The sequence below is a fragment of the Lycium barbarum genome, chromosome 2 (genome assembly GCF_019175385.1).
Source record: "Lycium barbarum isolate Lr01 chromosome 2, ASM1917538v2, whole genome shotgun sequence".
NCBI lineage: Eukaryota > Viridiplantae > Streptophyta > Magnoliopsida > Solanales > Solanaceae > Lycium > Lycium barbarum.
In genome coordinates, this window is record NC_083338.1 from 15,584,967 (window position 1) to 15,600,518 (window position 15,552).

General features: G+C 36.2%; 1 protein-coding gene across 1 annotated transcript; it reads left to right on the forward strand.

Moving 5' to 3' along the window:
- Positions 1-70: 70 nt before the first annotated feature.
- LOC132626249 (beta-amyrin 28-monooxygenase-like) lies at positions 71-7,004 on the forward strand. Its single transcript, XM_060341056.1, has 4 exons — positions 71-673; positions 5,213-5,671; positions 5,785-5,972; positions 6,537-7,004. The coding sequence occupies exons 1-4, from the start codon at positions 178-180 to the stop codon at positions 6,834-6,836; spliced, it is 1,443 nt and encodes a 480-aa protein (XP_060197039.1). The 5' UTR covers positions 71-177; the 3' UTR covers positions 6,837-7,004.
- The last annotated feature ends 8,548 nt before the right edge of the window (positions 7,005-15,552 follow it).

Sequence of the window (15,552 nt, forward strand, 5' to 3'; positions counted from 1 at the left end):
CTAAAAAAAATAAACAATCTTTTTGGGATAGTGAATAACTTTTTTTTCTCTCCAAAATTCATTCTCTGATATACTTCCATCAACACTAACTATTCCAACACTGTAGGTCAAAAATATTTGTATCTATGTCTATATATGTGGTATGCTAAAATTATTTTGAAGTGAAAAGCAGTAGCGATGACATTAGCTGTGTACCTAATCTTTTTTGCCTCTTCCGCAAGTCTTCTCTTCTTTTTCATCAGTCCTGTCATAAAAGCCAGAACAAAGTCATCGAACCTTCCTCCTGGCAGCTATGGATGGCCAGTGATCGGAGAAACACTGGAGTTTCTTCGATTAAACCGGGACGGAACGCCGGAGAAATTTGTGACAGACAGGATGGACAAGTATAAATCTCAGGTTTTCAAGACATCAGTAATGGGTGAAAAAATGGTTGTGTTGTGTGGTCCTGCCGCAAACAAGTTCTTGTTTGGAAACGAGAATAAGTTGGTCACTGTTTGCTGGCCAAGTTCTGTGAGACAGTTGCTTGGGAAGAGTTTGACTAATAGTCGTGGGGACGAAGCAAAACTCTTGAGAAAGATGCTCTACTATTTTGTTAGTCCAGATGCGTTCTCAAAGCTCTATATTAAGACCATGGAGTTGAGTACTCAGAAGCATATCAAGAATCATTGGCAAGGTATGCATTTCTGTGGAAAATTAAGATACTCTTAAGGTGTGTTTGGTACGAAGGAAAATGTTTTCCATAGAAATATTGTTTTCTCGAAAAATAAGTTGTTTTCTAATTTATTTTCTTGTATTTGATAAGTAACCAAAACATATTATTTCAAAAGCGTTGGTATATTAATCTAGACAAACACTAGGATCAGAGGTGAGGGTTAGGTGTGGGGATGGGGGCTATGGGGGGTGGGCAGTGTTTGAGGCTGGGGAGAAGACAATTAGTATGAAATGTCACTTATGCAACTTGATTTTCGTAATTTAAGAGAAGTCATTTTCCTTATTTGTAAGAAATTTGCTATCCTAAAAAAAATATTTTTCCAAATTTTAACTAACCAAACATAAGAAACTTGGAAAAGATTTTCTTTTACTTTCAAGTCACGATACAGAATTCAAAAATTGTGGTGACACTCCAACCTGGTAGACATACCAATTTCACTTTTATCCAATTTTCGTTAATAAAAGACAAAAATAAACATTTGAAATAGTAATAGTTCGTAGGGATCTAATAGCTCAGTTGGTTGACTACTTGAATTTTCACCTTGTTGGTGATAGTTCGAATCCCCACGTTGTAATCCCTTCCCTCATTTCTTCTTCCCCTACCCCTATGCAATAATTTATTTATTTTTAGAAAAAAGACACAATAATAGTTCATAAAAGATGTCTTGAACTATCATAAGTGTCGAAGAAATACATAAAATCTCAAAACCTGGCGATATGAGTCTAGGGTTCTACAAAACCGAAAATAAATACAACTTTGTCCACAATACACTGTTTGAGCAGATAATAAGAAAGAAATGAAAAGACAGAGAGGGAGTCCACTACTGCGGATCATCCAAGCAGCTCACTCTAACACTCTAATAGCAACTTAGTAGACATGATATCAAACTCCGCAATTATAGTATGAGTACGTAAACAACACATACCCACCACATATCGTTGTCCGACACTAACAAGGTAGTGGCGAATGTTGGTCTTTCAAAATATTGCCATTCAACCAATTAAGTTTATATGATCTCAACAGATAAAGAAATTACTGCACACAAGGTAAATTAATTTAAATAACATAATAATCCGCAGAATCAACACACACACAGACACAGACACATATATATATATATATGATATCCACAGATCCATCTAAACTGCATAATAATGCACAAAGTCAGCATATACAGATGATATTCACATATAAGAGTCGTGATGCAATGCATATGATGCTGACTCTTTACCACAATTGTCACAAACTAGTGCTTTTAGCACTCTGTGCTCACATTGGTCTGGCTGGGAGTTGCTCGGCCAATGACTCATGAGGGATGACCATGTTGTCCATACGCCTGCACGGAATGTCCCATCATGTAAATAATCATCATATAAATCTGATGGAATAAAATCTCATCGGCCATAGTTATACCACACTGCCCGGAATAAGGTCCCATAGGGCCATAATCACCTCAAACATTTAGAAAGTTCGAAATATATACCATGAAATAAACATGAATTACATATGCAGTCATATGTCATATAAGCGGTCCATAAATAAATCTATGCAGCTCAAGTATCATTAAGTACGCGAAATATTCAGAATAGTACCCCCAACATGTGAATCAATGCTACATTTATTACCTCAATCACTAAAATATGCTCAGATAATTATTTCAAAATCAAGTAGCACAAAATAATAAGCATATAAGTTCAAAAATATCTGAACATGACACTCGGTAACCACGTAAGTGCTTGTCACCTCGCCTATATGTTACTCTCATACCCTTAGTTCTTTTAATTACTCATTTAGTTGAGAAAAATTCCCCATCAAAGTCAATGTCTTAACTTACCTAAATTCAAAGCCTTTCAAACGCCACAAACGATTTTTCCCTTCATCAAAGCATCCAAAAATGTACTCTAAGGAGTTAAACGAGTCCAACAATACTAATATTACAATATAAAATAGCCCGGTCAAAAAGTCAAATCCAAACACTGGGTCAAAATTTAACTTTATTACATAAACACATTATCCATACTCATACGAGTTCCTTTTCTATGCTATAACTCAAATCTGATAGCAAATCATCCCTCAAATCCTAAAAGTTCACACTATTAACTTTAGAGCTAAAATCCCAGTTTTCACAATCAAATCTCATGAGCCAACAAACACATGGATAATTATGTTAATCATCCAAATACGTGATAAAACCACTCACCCGATGTTTATAATAGTTTCTCGCACTTCATCCCATCTATCCTGACCTCCAAAACTCCAATAATGGTGAAATAACTTTAAAATCCCGTCACTCCTCTTTTTTATACATGAAGCCTATTTAGCGCAATCACAGTGGCCTGGGGAGCGCAATAGCACCCAATGCCAGCCCATGTCCTTCAGCATAACCGCAATGCCCATACGCGATGGCGCCCAGTGCTTGAGGATCCTTTTGAGAGACATGCGCCTTGTGCGCGTGCCAAGCTAGGCCTTTGCGCTATAGCGCCGCTATGCCGGCCAGTCCTTTTGCGCGAATGCGGACTCCTTGAATGATAGCATTGCCCAACCACAACCCTTCAATGCGATTGCACCCATTGTGCGCGGTAGCACTCGCGACAACAACAACAAAAAAAAATTATGGACAGTTCAGATCTGTTTTTGCTATCCAAATCCCAGTCGAATCTTTGGGTCTCAACCAAAACAATCCAAATAAGTCTTAAATTGTCATATAAACCTATAGGAATCTTCTAACAATGAATCTAAGTCTATTAACCCAAAATGTTGACTTTGGTTAAAACTATAAGCTTTAAGCCACTAGTTTTTATTTTTCGTGTTCCAAAACACACTGAAGCCCCTCAACACCTTGCCACCCATACCCACAAGTCATTAAACATTAAAATGAACCTACAGAAAGTCTCAAATAGAGAAAAGGGTTCTAAAACTTAAAACAACCAAATGGGTCCTTACAATATACTCCACCCTATTAATTTGAATTTAACTTATATACACTGTAGTGTAAATATTTTACACTTTTGTTGTATAGGCTATACTTGCCTCATTTTTATATCAATGATCTCATTTGTGATGTACGATTTCTAATAATTGTGGTACCTCTTGGGTGTCAATTATAGAAGTTAAACTCCTTTTAGTACTAAATGCATTCGAGTACTTGTTTTGGACTGTCATAGATTTTATTATGTCTGCTACAATAAATTTACAATAAAAATATAGATGAGTATACTTTGTACTCCTCCATCCCAAAAAAATTTGTCTTTCTTTCTTTTTTAGTCTGTCTTAAAAAAATTGACGCTTTTCTATACTTAGAAACAATTTAACTTTATGGGATGATTTACAACTACACAAATATCTAAGGCTTGTTTTGACCACACATTTCAAAAGTCTTCCTTTATTTCTTAAACTTTGTGTCAAGTCAAACTAAAATAATCTTTTTGGGACGGAAGGAGTAGCATATATGGATTTTAAAAATAAAAAAAATGCATGTTTTTAAGTGCAACAAATCCATGTTTTAAAGTGCTATAGCTACACCAAAAGGAAAAAAAGAATACTATTGAAATTCGTTGCATTTTGATAGAAATTGCGTTGTAACAAAAAATAAAACGATCGATGAAAATTGGTAAAGAAGAGTGTTGTCTCTTTGTTATCCACTTCACCATGAAGGACCTCAACCAAACAAAATGAAAGTAAAATGTTTCACATGTAGTGATAACATAAGTTCAAAGTATGAATATATTGTTTTGCCTTAGCTTATTCCCGAAAAAAATATTACTGTACTCTTTTCTTAAAGATGAAGTGCCTCGACCGACCAAACTAGTAAAATCTAAGTGAAAATTTTATTAGGTAGTTATATCACCGGGGTGGGTAGATATTGAAACTTTTTCCAAAATTAGCACCAAATCGGTTGATGTTTTGAGTTTTGACTTTTAAATTGTGAGATTCCAAATGTAATTTAGAGCCCGTTTGGATTGACTTATAAGTTGCTTATAAGCTGTTTTCAGCTTTTTTGAATGTTTGACTGGCCAGCTTAAAGTCATTTTGTGCTTAAAATAAGCTCAAAAAAATAATTGGGTCCATTTGACTTATCTTATCTAAAGCATCTTATAAGCTAAAAACAGCTTATAAGCCACAAAAAATAAGCAACTTATTTTTTTTAGCTTATAAGTTGTTTGCTCCTTATAGGCATAAGCCCATCCAAACAGGCTCTTAATTGAAATTGCTAGGGTTTGCTAAATTTTTGCAATTCGCCATAAGACACTTAAGAACCAAGTGTCGAATTATAGATATTAAAAAATATAAGTTCGTGTCATAAAGTTAATTTATCAATTCTTCATTTGTTTAGTTGTCCAGTATATTTTGCACAACCTATAATTTAAATGCTTTGATTTGTGGAGATATGTCTCGTGTAACGAGTATGTGATTAAGATCATCAAATTTATGAAGTGATGTTTGCTACTGGTACATGTTTATGTATGTGAATGTTGAAACTTTCTCTGTCTATATATGGAGGCAAAAAGGAGCTGAGAATTTTCCCAACTGTCAAGTTACACATATTTGAGTTGGCATGTCGCCTATTCATGAGCCTTGAAGACATAAACCGAATTTCCAAGCTTTTCAATCTATTCAACATTTTCTTGAAAGGAGTCATATCTATAGCCCTAAACTTTCCTGGAACTACATTTTATCATGCAAAGAGAGCAACAAACACTATCCGAAAAGAACTTCTGTTTATTGTGAAGCAGAGAAGAGAGGCTATAGAACAGAAATTATCAGATTCTCCTCCACAAGATCTTCTGTCACATTTACTTCTATTTCCTGACGAGAACGGTAAATTCATGTCTGAACTGGAGGTAGTGGATAACATCCTGATGATGATATTTGCTGGCCATGACACCACTACTGTTACTATAACATTGGTGATGAAGTACCTTGCGGAGTTGCCTCATGTTTATGAGAACGTTTTGCAAGGTCAGTCAAACACTGTCACATAAAATAAAATACATCAATTATTAGTATTAAATTTCTCGAATCAAGGTTCAACTAACAATAGAGGTAATGTTTTCTCTTGATAACGAGAACAGAACAAAAGGAGATTGCATCATCAAAAGGAGGAAGGGAATACTTGAACTGGGACGACATACAGAAGATGAAGTATACGTGGGATGTAGTGTCTGAAGTTCTCAGGTTAACATCACCAATTGTTGGAAGTTACAAAGAAGTGCTGGTGGATTTTAACTACGAAGGTTATAGCATTCCAAAAGGATGGAAGGTACTTCAATATTTATTTTAGTTGCTTTATACTTTATTTTTCACGGCTGTTGTTATTTATGCTCTCGTACAGTTCACATATCTCAAATTTAGTTACATAGGGGCTACGTGTTCAAAGAGGTATTTATATGGTAGGATTTTAAGAGGGTAGATTCTAAGTGCAAAGTCAAAGGCATAATTTTGAAATTACAGACTTCTTGTGTAATCCAAATCTTATGTTCAAATTGAATAGCATGAAGTGAAATACACGAGGGATTTATTTTTTTTTAAAAAAGTTATTTTATTACATTAGGGGGAGGGAGGGGAAAGGGAAGGAGATACTATGCTATCGATGGTGTTTGAACCCTCCACCGCAATAGTGAAAGACAGAAAACTCACCATGTGATCTATTAATCCTCAACCCCACGTGCAAACAGTTACAAAACGAAGTAATTACGTGTTTTTAATCAGCGGTTTCTTGCAAGCGCATGTCTTCTTTGTAATTGCTTAGATAAAGATTTACATACAAATGGTATATCCACATTTTTTTGCAACTATTACACTATGCCTTGGTCTGATGCGACAGATATATTGGAATGCCCCTGCAACACACATGGATCCTAAGTTGTTTCAAAACACTAAAGACTTTGATACTTCAAGATTTGAAGGAGCAGGGCCGACACCATTTTCATATATTCCATTCGGAGGAGGGCCTAGAATGTGCTTGGGGAAAGAGTTTGCACGGCTAGAGATTCTTGTTTATATCCACAATGTGGTCAAAGATTTCAGATGGAAACTACTGATTCCAAACGAGAAGATAGAATATGATCCCATGCCCACCCCAATTGAAGGACTTCCTGTTCTTCTTCAACCGAGCAACCCTTAGTAGAGTTGGGCAACAAAGCTTTCTCTCTCAAACCAGATTACTCTAGGGTCGTTTGGTAGGATGTATTAGAGAAAATAATACATGTATTAGCATTGATATTACTAATCTCTTGTTTGGTATACTTTTTCAACATATATATAACTTATTCAAGTATTCCTTCTGTCTCAATTTATGTGACACTTTTTCACTTCCCGAGATTCAAATGCATGAATTTTGACCAACATTTTAAGATGTGTTTTTTCACCAAATTGGTATGAGAAAATTTGCAACCTATAGTAGTTTTCATTTAATTTTCAAATATATAATTTTAATCTTAAAATACTGGGTCCAATTCATAATTTAGTCAAATTGACTCTCAAAAAGCGAAAACTGCCACATAAATTGGGACGGAGAGAGTATTAGTTATACCACACATTTTGTATTATCCTATATATAATTAATACATAACAAACCACGGTATTAGCAATACCAAGATCATTAATACATGGAAAAGCATGGTTAAGACAAAATTGCCTTTGAATTCCCTCAAAGCTAAAGACTGTGGAGGGCATTTTTGTTAACAAATAATTTTTTTTTAGAAATTATGCAATGCATGTTATTTTTAACACATCACACCAAACAGTCGATTAATCTCAGCGTAACAAATCTCATCATAACTAATCTCTGCATTACTAAGACACCCGATTTAATACTATTCTTATACACTCTACCAAATGACCCCAGCTAAGTGTTGGAAGCTCGAAGACTATAATAAGGTTTTGCATTATGATTTGGTTTCCGAAACTAAGCTATCTACTCTTTCAAAATTATTAAAGTACTTATTGATTTGTAAGTTTGGTTCAAGTGGTTTACTAAGGCTGATATACAACCAGTTAATTAAGTTTGATCTTGATAACATTTTAAGAGCTTTAGAGGTAAAGACTATTGTTTTAGCAGTTCTTATGATAAGTTATTGTTGAGTATGATTCTGATGATGATAAATAAAATACATTTGTCCTAAAATTGTGTTTTATTCAATAAGTTGTCAAGAAATAATAAGGATAAGGAAAAAGGAATTTAGCAATAATTTGTTAAATATTTAATTTATTGCTAAATTGACATGTGATTAATGTGAATAGTTATCCTATATTATTATTAAGTTTTCAGCTGGGATATAACAAAAATGAATTAGAATTGAACAAGGAGTCAACACGATTCTAATCGGATAAGAAAAGGAGTTCGGGTTGATCTCTATGATGTTAGGTGTATTTATACGCCTAACCGTCGTATTTTACCCATGTTTATACCTTGTTTAGAGGACTAAATGTACTAAATACACCTAACAAATGTTGAATCTTCCATTAGGAGCTAAAATGGGCGTTATTGATGCATATAGGTACTGTACATGGAAAATGTGTCAACTCGGAAGTGAAATGAGATGAGACCTTGCTGAGCGAAGCTCAAATCACGACCTCACCTCGCTATAGTGCTCTCTTAGAGAGCCAAAGATGCAGCAAATAAGAAAATGAAGAAAAAAATTGCTAAGTATGGATTGAAGCAGTGGCCTCGCTGAGCGAAGCTTATAGCGAGGCCTGCCTTGCAGTAGCTCTCACTCAGTGAGATGGAGGTTGCAAAAGTGGAAGATCAAGAATGTGGCTAGGTATAGAGTGAAGGTGAAGCCTCGCCGAGCGAAGGTGAGAGCGAGAGGTATGCTCGCCTTATTGCTCTCTTAGCGAGCTACACGGTGCAAAAGGAAAAATTGTGAAATTCACTAAGTGCAAAATGAGAGGGACACCTTGCTGAGCGAAGGCCACAACGAGGTGCTCCCTCGCTCAGCGAGCTAGGCATGCCGAACAAAATATTTTTCTAAGTCTTAACTCATTTTGGATGGGCTTAAGAGGATTATTCCCAACACTATAAAAAGACCCTTTGCATGATTTTTACACAACTTTGGACCTAGAGAGAGCTATAAGCCACCTTGGAGGCCGGAGTTTATTGGGTTCTACCTTTTCTTCTCCATAATACTCGATATTTATATTATGTTTTGGATGATTTTTTTATTTCCTCCATGTCTATGAGGAGCTAAACTTTCGTTCTAGGGTTATGGTTATTCTATGAACGTTTGTTATTCAAATATTGATTTCAATTAATTAGTCCATCGTACTGGTTTATTCATGTAATCCTGAGCTTAATTATTTGCTTGCTTGATCAGCAATCGAATATTATCTACGAATCTTAGCTTGAACACGGGAGAGGAATTCTAAGATAGAGCTAGGGTTAAGTAGAGAAGGATCTCAACCCTCGGCATTCGGGAGTAGATTTGCGTCTAGGATATAAGATATACCTAGTTCGCCTTACTTGGTTAATATACAGGAAATATAAATGCATTTGTGTTAAGGTTTATGACCATAGATATATAGGCATGAAAGTAATACGAATAGGTGGCTAGAGGACTCGAGATATTCTTAGTTGTAATATCAACCCTGTCAATTAGTAAACTAGATAAATTAAGAAGTTGAATCAATTGAAGAAAACAATGTGATTGTTAGATAGCCCATATCCCTATATCGATTTCATCTCATTGATAAAATAAAAATATTCTCTTTCTTGGTTGAAATTCATTATTTTCCTTCTTTTATTTATAGTTAGTTTATAATTACAAGCTATGGATTTCATCTCTTGTGTAGATAATTCAGATTGTTTAATTTAGCTGACGGTTAATCATAAGTCCCTGTGGGTTAGACATCTGATTTCTAAAATAACTATATTACTTGTACGATCACGTACGCTTGCGTGCATGTTTGAGAGCAACAAGTTTTTGATGCCATTGTCGGGGACTTAGAAATTAACAAGTTAATCTATATAAGACTTTTTTTGGTCTATTCAAGTTTTTTATTTTATTTTTGTTTTTAATTTAATATTTGGATTATTATTATTCTTGACATGACATCTTAGAGCGAAAATTGGTCGAATGTTGGTTGTTCTTATTTGTGTGATCCTTGTCTTAATTGTGGAGGACCCATCTGTGGCAACACTATCATAATATTTCCCGGAATGGGTTGTGTGCACCTTCCCAATCCTTTGAGTGGAATGTTTGTAGTATATGTGGTGGTCAAGACGGTCATTGGAATGATTGTCCTAATGTCACGCCCCAAACCTGGGAGGCGTGGCTGGCACCCAGTGCCTTACTTGACTCGAGCATACCACTCTGTAACTATGAACTCTGAAGGTAAAACTCAACTTAGGCCGATAAGGCCAACCTGCGAACAAACAATACCAATCTAGGCTGACAAGGCCGCATTTTGAACCATCTGTGAATCACATCTATCTCATTTGAAGGGTAATCACACCCAAAACTATATCTACATGATTGTGCAGGTCAATGAGGCTGCCACGAACATCTACAAACAGTACTACCAGAATGGACATATACTAGGGCCGGCAAGGCTGCTACACTAACTTACAAAGTATACAAGACTCGTCTACAAACCTCTAGAGATAACAGAATAGTATCATGATCGGGACTGGGTCCCGACTTACCCATCAAGTCTGTATACACAAAAAGGACTTCAAAATCTAAACCTAGTAACTCCAGATGAGTGGAGCTTACCAATCAAGCTGATGTCTGGCTCTGTCTACTAGGAAGGTCTATCCGGCTATCTATCAGAACCTACGGGCATGAAATGCAACACCCCCAGCAAAAGGGACGTCAATACGAAATAATGTACCGAGTATGTAAGCCAATATAATAACTGAAAGCTAAAATTGAACTGAAATGCATAGTAATCTGGAAGCCAAGCAATGCACTGAGGTATACTCACCTATTCTGACTCAATACAATTCAATATTGTAATATTATAGCTAGTCGAGCACATATAGGGCTCAGTGTATCTCTCACGGACTGTAAGGCCAGGCAACCAAAAACTCTCACTAACCGTAAGGCCAGGCAATAGTATATCTCACTGACAAGTAGCCAGGAAATAATATTTCTCACTGACGTAAGGCCAGGTCATAGTATATCTCACTGACAAGTGGCCAGGAAATAATATTTCTCACTGTCCAAGTGGCCAGGCAATAGAAAACTCTCACTGACGTAAGGCCAGGTAATAGTATATCTCATTGACCAAGTTGCCAGGCAATAATATCTCTCACTGACCAAGTGGCCAGGCAACAGAAAACTCTCACTGACCGTAAGGCCAGGCAATAGTATATCTCACTGACCAAGTGGCAATGCAATAATATCTCTCACTGACCAAGTGGCCAGGCAATAGACAACTCTCACTGACCGTAAGGTCAGGCAATAGTATATCTCACTGACTAAGTGGCCAGACAATAATATCTTTCCTTGACCAAGTGGCCAGGTAATAGAAAAGTCTCATTGACCGTAAGGCCAGTCAATAGTATATCTCACTGACCATGTGTCCAGGCAATAACATCTCTCATACACCAAGTGGCTAGGTAATAGAAAACATATGTATATGATGTTGTATATCATGTACATAGTAGAAGATATGATGGAAGTATATGGAAAATGTAAAACCTATTGAGACACGAGTTATACAATATGTGTTTCTCGTATAAGATTAACCCAACTCTTACTTACTACGGGTTCACGCCAATGAAAGAAAAAGGATAGCCATTACATACCTTATAGCAATCTGTCCAATAACCATGTTGAACTCAATTCGTCGCGCCTTAATCTACAACAATGATAATGACGCTATCGTTAAACTACGAAAGATACAACTATCATACAACTAATGATAAGCTTATTCTATATTAAAATGGGAAGCATCTTCCCTGATTCTAGTACTTTCCACAATCCTACAATCGGTATAATAATGACTATAACCAACTAGCAACTCAAAAACAAAGTAGTGAGCGACAAGATCGATTTCAGATTACTAAGCGACAAGTTTCCAACTTTTCTTTTCTTTCAAATCGAGCAACACAACCAACAACACATAACTAGCCCCCTTCCCATGTAAAACAACCATGAATTTAACTTAGAATTAAGCTCATAATCATCCAATCAGTGGCACAGCAACAACAACAATAAACGACAATAGGACTTTCGTAACCGAAAAAAAAACTAGAATATAACTTATTGAGTGACGATCTCATCTCATAGCCACAATCAGCACCTTCCTTTGTCCATAATCATAATAAAAAGATCAACAACAACAAATCCAAGTTGTTTTCCATAATTTTCTAGCCACAATATAGTTCAAAAACATCCCAAAAGAGTCCAACAACTATAAGAACAAGTTCTTACAAGTTCTTTAACAACAAGATAACTATGACTTAGATAAGCTCAAGAACAAGTAGAAGAGTCATAATCTCACCTTCAATCAGCCAGAACAGCTCCAACTCAAGCTTACTTCACAATGAAGAAATCTCCCAAATCAACCACTAGAAGAAGAACAACAAATGTATGAATACCACAAGGTTTCTAGTGTTTGATTAACTTTGAGCACATTAGGATTATTTCTTGAACTATGTGAGAACCCTTTAGAGAGATTTTTAGGGTGTATAGGAACTGATATGGACAAAAAATGAGGTCTCCAAGTCATTCTACCACTTTATACAACTTGATAATTTTCCAATGCCTAAGTGGGTCCCAAAGGGGCTGCCTGCGCCGTCTCGTAAAAACGCGAATATATATCTACTCCAATGTATAATTGGTAAACGGTTTGATGTGTTAGAAAACTAGACTTGTAGACCTTCAATTTGGTGGGTGGATCACCCCTTAACTCTGCATATATTGGGAGAAAACCTCAGTGACATTAGACCCAAATTTCAGTAAAATTATGAACATAACTTGCAATAACTTTTGCCGACTTTTCTTTTCCAACTTGTTTGACATAAAAACTTAACATACAAATATTATATGATTCAATTACCTTAAAACACAACCTCCTTATCATATCAAGAACTCCTACTGTTACCCCCAAAAGTATGGGTTATAACATCTTTGATTCATTTAGCCTCCAACCCTCACGATACTTCTTTAACACCTGTTTTAACCCATCATTATCTTTATAAAGGTCCTTAAACTCTCTGGCTCATATTGATTCACTTCAGATGCATTCTAACATGAAATTATAGGGTGTAACATACTTCTCCCTTAGGAATATTCGTCCTGGAATGTTAACTCTTAGAGACTTGCAAAAGTGTCGCCAAAGTCTCCTTTGTAAAATGGACTAAAACCAACCAGCACGCAACTAGAAAATATACTATACATGCCACACATGGCTCATATCTATAAATAGAAACACTTGGCCTCACACGACCGTCAATCATAAGTACTGCAAGTCAAAAATAAGAGCTCACCTCACGACCTACTGGTTTGAATCGGGCTGGGTTGTAATATCCTATCTCAAGCCATATCTTTAGTTTCAAATAAGTGGGGGTATTTAGATTTCATCTCCTCTTCGGCCTCTCATGTCATTTCTCTAACGTTCTTATTTTTCCATAATACCTTCACGAAGGCTACCTTTTTGGTCCTCAACATATGGATTTGTCGATCTAAAATAGCCAGTGGAATCTCCTCATAGGACAGATCCTCTGTAATCTGAATGTCATCTATTGGAACAACCCGAGAAGGATCTCCAATGTAGTTCCATAGCATGGATACATGGAAAACCAAATGGTCTGACTCTAACTCTAGAGGCAATTCAAGCTGATAAGCTATTTTACCTATCTGTCGAATGACTCTGTAAGGCCCTATATATCTCGGGCTAAGCTTTTCCTTCTGAAAGAAACTCATGGAGCCTTTTGTAGGTGACATTTTTAAGAATACCCAGTCGTCAATACCCAGTCGTCTATGACTTTCCACACGTTCGTACTTTAGGAATTTTTATTCTACCACCTTGGCCATTATTACACCTTGGAAATTTCATGTCGTTTGCATTATAAGTAAACTAACGCAAGCCTAAAGTGGAAATGAAGCCCTTATAATGTTAAGGAGGGCATTGGATAACTTTAAGTGTGTACCTTAAGGTTTTGGGAGTCACATGAATTGGCAGAAGTAAGTTCGTTGAAGAAATTGGAATTTGAGTCATGTTTTGGGAAGATTTCGTATCATTTGAGTTATACATTTCTTATAATTACCTTGAGGGGGAGCTATAGGGTCCGTTAGATGTTTCATGAAGTTTTATACAAGTTCCAAGAAGGTTCCATAAGGATTGGAGGTCAAACGAATCAAAAAGAACACTTTTCACCGAAAATCGGAGTTTGTGGACAACTCACCAAACGGGCTGGCCTCACTGCCCAACCTCCTCCCTAAGGATATTAGGGGATATGTGATTGCATATCCAATACGCTGAGCCGCATCTCCACCGCAAATTGATGTGGGGTGTGGGGTGGGGGGGAGGGGGCGAATTTGACACCTTTTTAAATCCCAAAAGATCCCATTTTCATATCAACCTCCCACACTTATTTCCCCACATCTCTAGAGATTTCTTGAAGGTTCCATAACATTCCAAAACTTTCCATATCATCAAAAGAGAAGATCAAACATCAAAACCTCAAGATAATCCATGGAAGGTGATTGTTCTTGTTTCTCTCCAAAGTTGTGAAGAACTTGGTCTTGGAAGGAGTTGAGTGAGGTGAAGTTTCTCTACTATAATTTACGTTCTCCATCTTATTTACATGATTGAATTGATGCAAAGGTTTAGTAACTCTTGGAAAGGAAAAGAATTAAAGCGGAGAAGTTATAAAGTGTTGAAGTAAAGAAGATGACCATGAGATGAACTTGAAAAGGGATTTTGGATAAATTTGAGATTAAATTGAATATAACTTCTTGATTATGATATTGTGGATGTTATTATTGTTGTTTGGGAGTTTTTTGTAATATTGTTAAAGTCGATAAAATAGGGTAAGTGTTTCCCAAATTTCGTTAGCTCGTTGATTATACTAGTTTGAACTTAAGAGTATGAATCTTCTTGAATGTAGATTTTGCGAACTTTAGAGAAGAACGTTAAGTAAATAAGGAGACATAAAGGTATGTTAAGGCTAACTCTTTATTTCTAAAGGCATGATTTCCCTATTGTGAATCCATCTAAAATATCTGTAATGCCCTATTCCTAGAAGATGCTAGAAGCTTATGACTTTCAAGATTCTTAAGATATTATTGATGAAAGCTCTTCATAGCGATGATGGTGATGATGATGATGATGATAATGATGGTGGTGATTCCATAATAGAAATCGGGGGCTTACCGACTTTATGTCACCTCGATAGAGTTGTAGTATTTCCTTTGGAGGCTTATGTATGTCATATATGTAGTAACACCAAGCTTATATGGTCGGGTATGATATCTATTGCGTGCACACCACTGTAGTTGGGTATGGACAACATCGAGCCTTGTTACGGTTGTGTACGGACAATATGGAGACTTGATATAGCCAGGTAGGGGTGACACCAAACTACGTGGTCGGGTATGGTATAGTATATGTATATGTATGAAAGTTTTCCTCTAGAGAAAGGTTAAGTTGTATCACAATCGTCTTAAGAGGTATGGTATTATGAGGTACAAATTGCTCTCTTTATTTTATGTTATCTTTATGCTTTCGTCATGCTACTATTCATGCCTTACATACTCAGTATATTATTCGTACTGATATCCTTTTGTTTGTGTTACACCTTGAAAATTTTCCCGCGAACGTACAGTGGATAGGCTAACAAAGGGCATAGCGTATACGATGTTGTAATAAGAAGGGAACGACGTTTGACA

What these genes read in the sequence shown, in the direction of transcription:
- LOC132626249 (XM_060341056.1), top strand. Translation starts at nt 178, where the DNA reads ATGACATTAGCTGTGTACCTAATCTTTTTTGCCTCTTCCGCAAGTCTT. An exon ending in TTATGAGAACGTTTTGCAAG is followed by an intron (nt 5,672 to 5,784) that starts GTCAGTCAAACA and finishes TAACGAGAACAG; the next exon opens with AACAAAAGGAGATTGCATCA. An exon ending in GCATTCCAAAAGGATGGAAG is followed by an intron (nt 5,973 to 6,536) that starts GTACTTCAATAT and finishes CTGATGCGACAG; the next exon opens with ATATATTGGAATGCCCCTGC.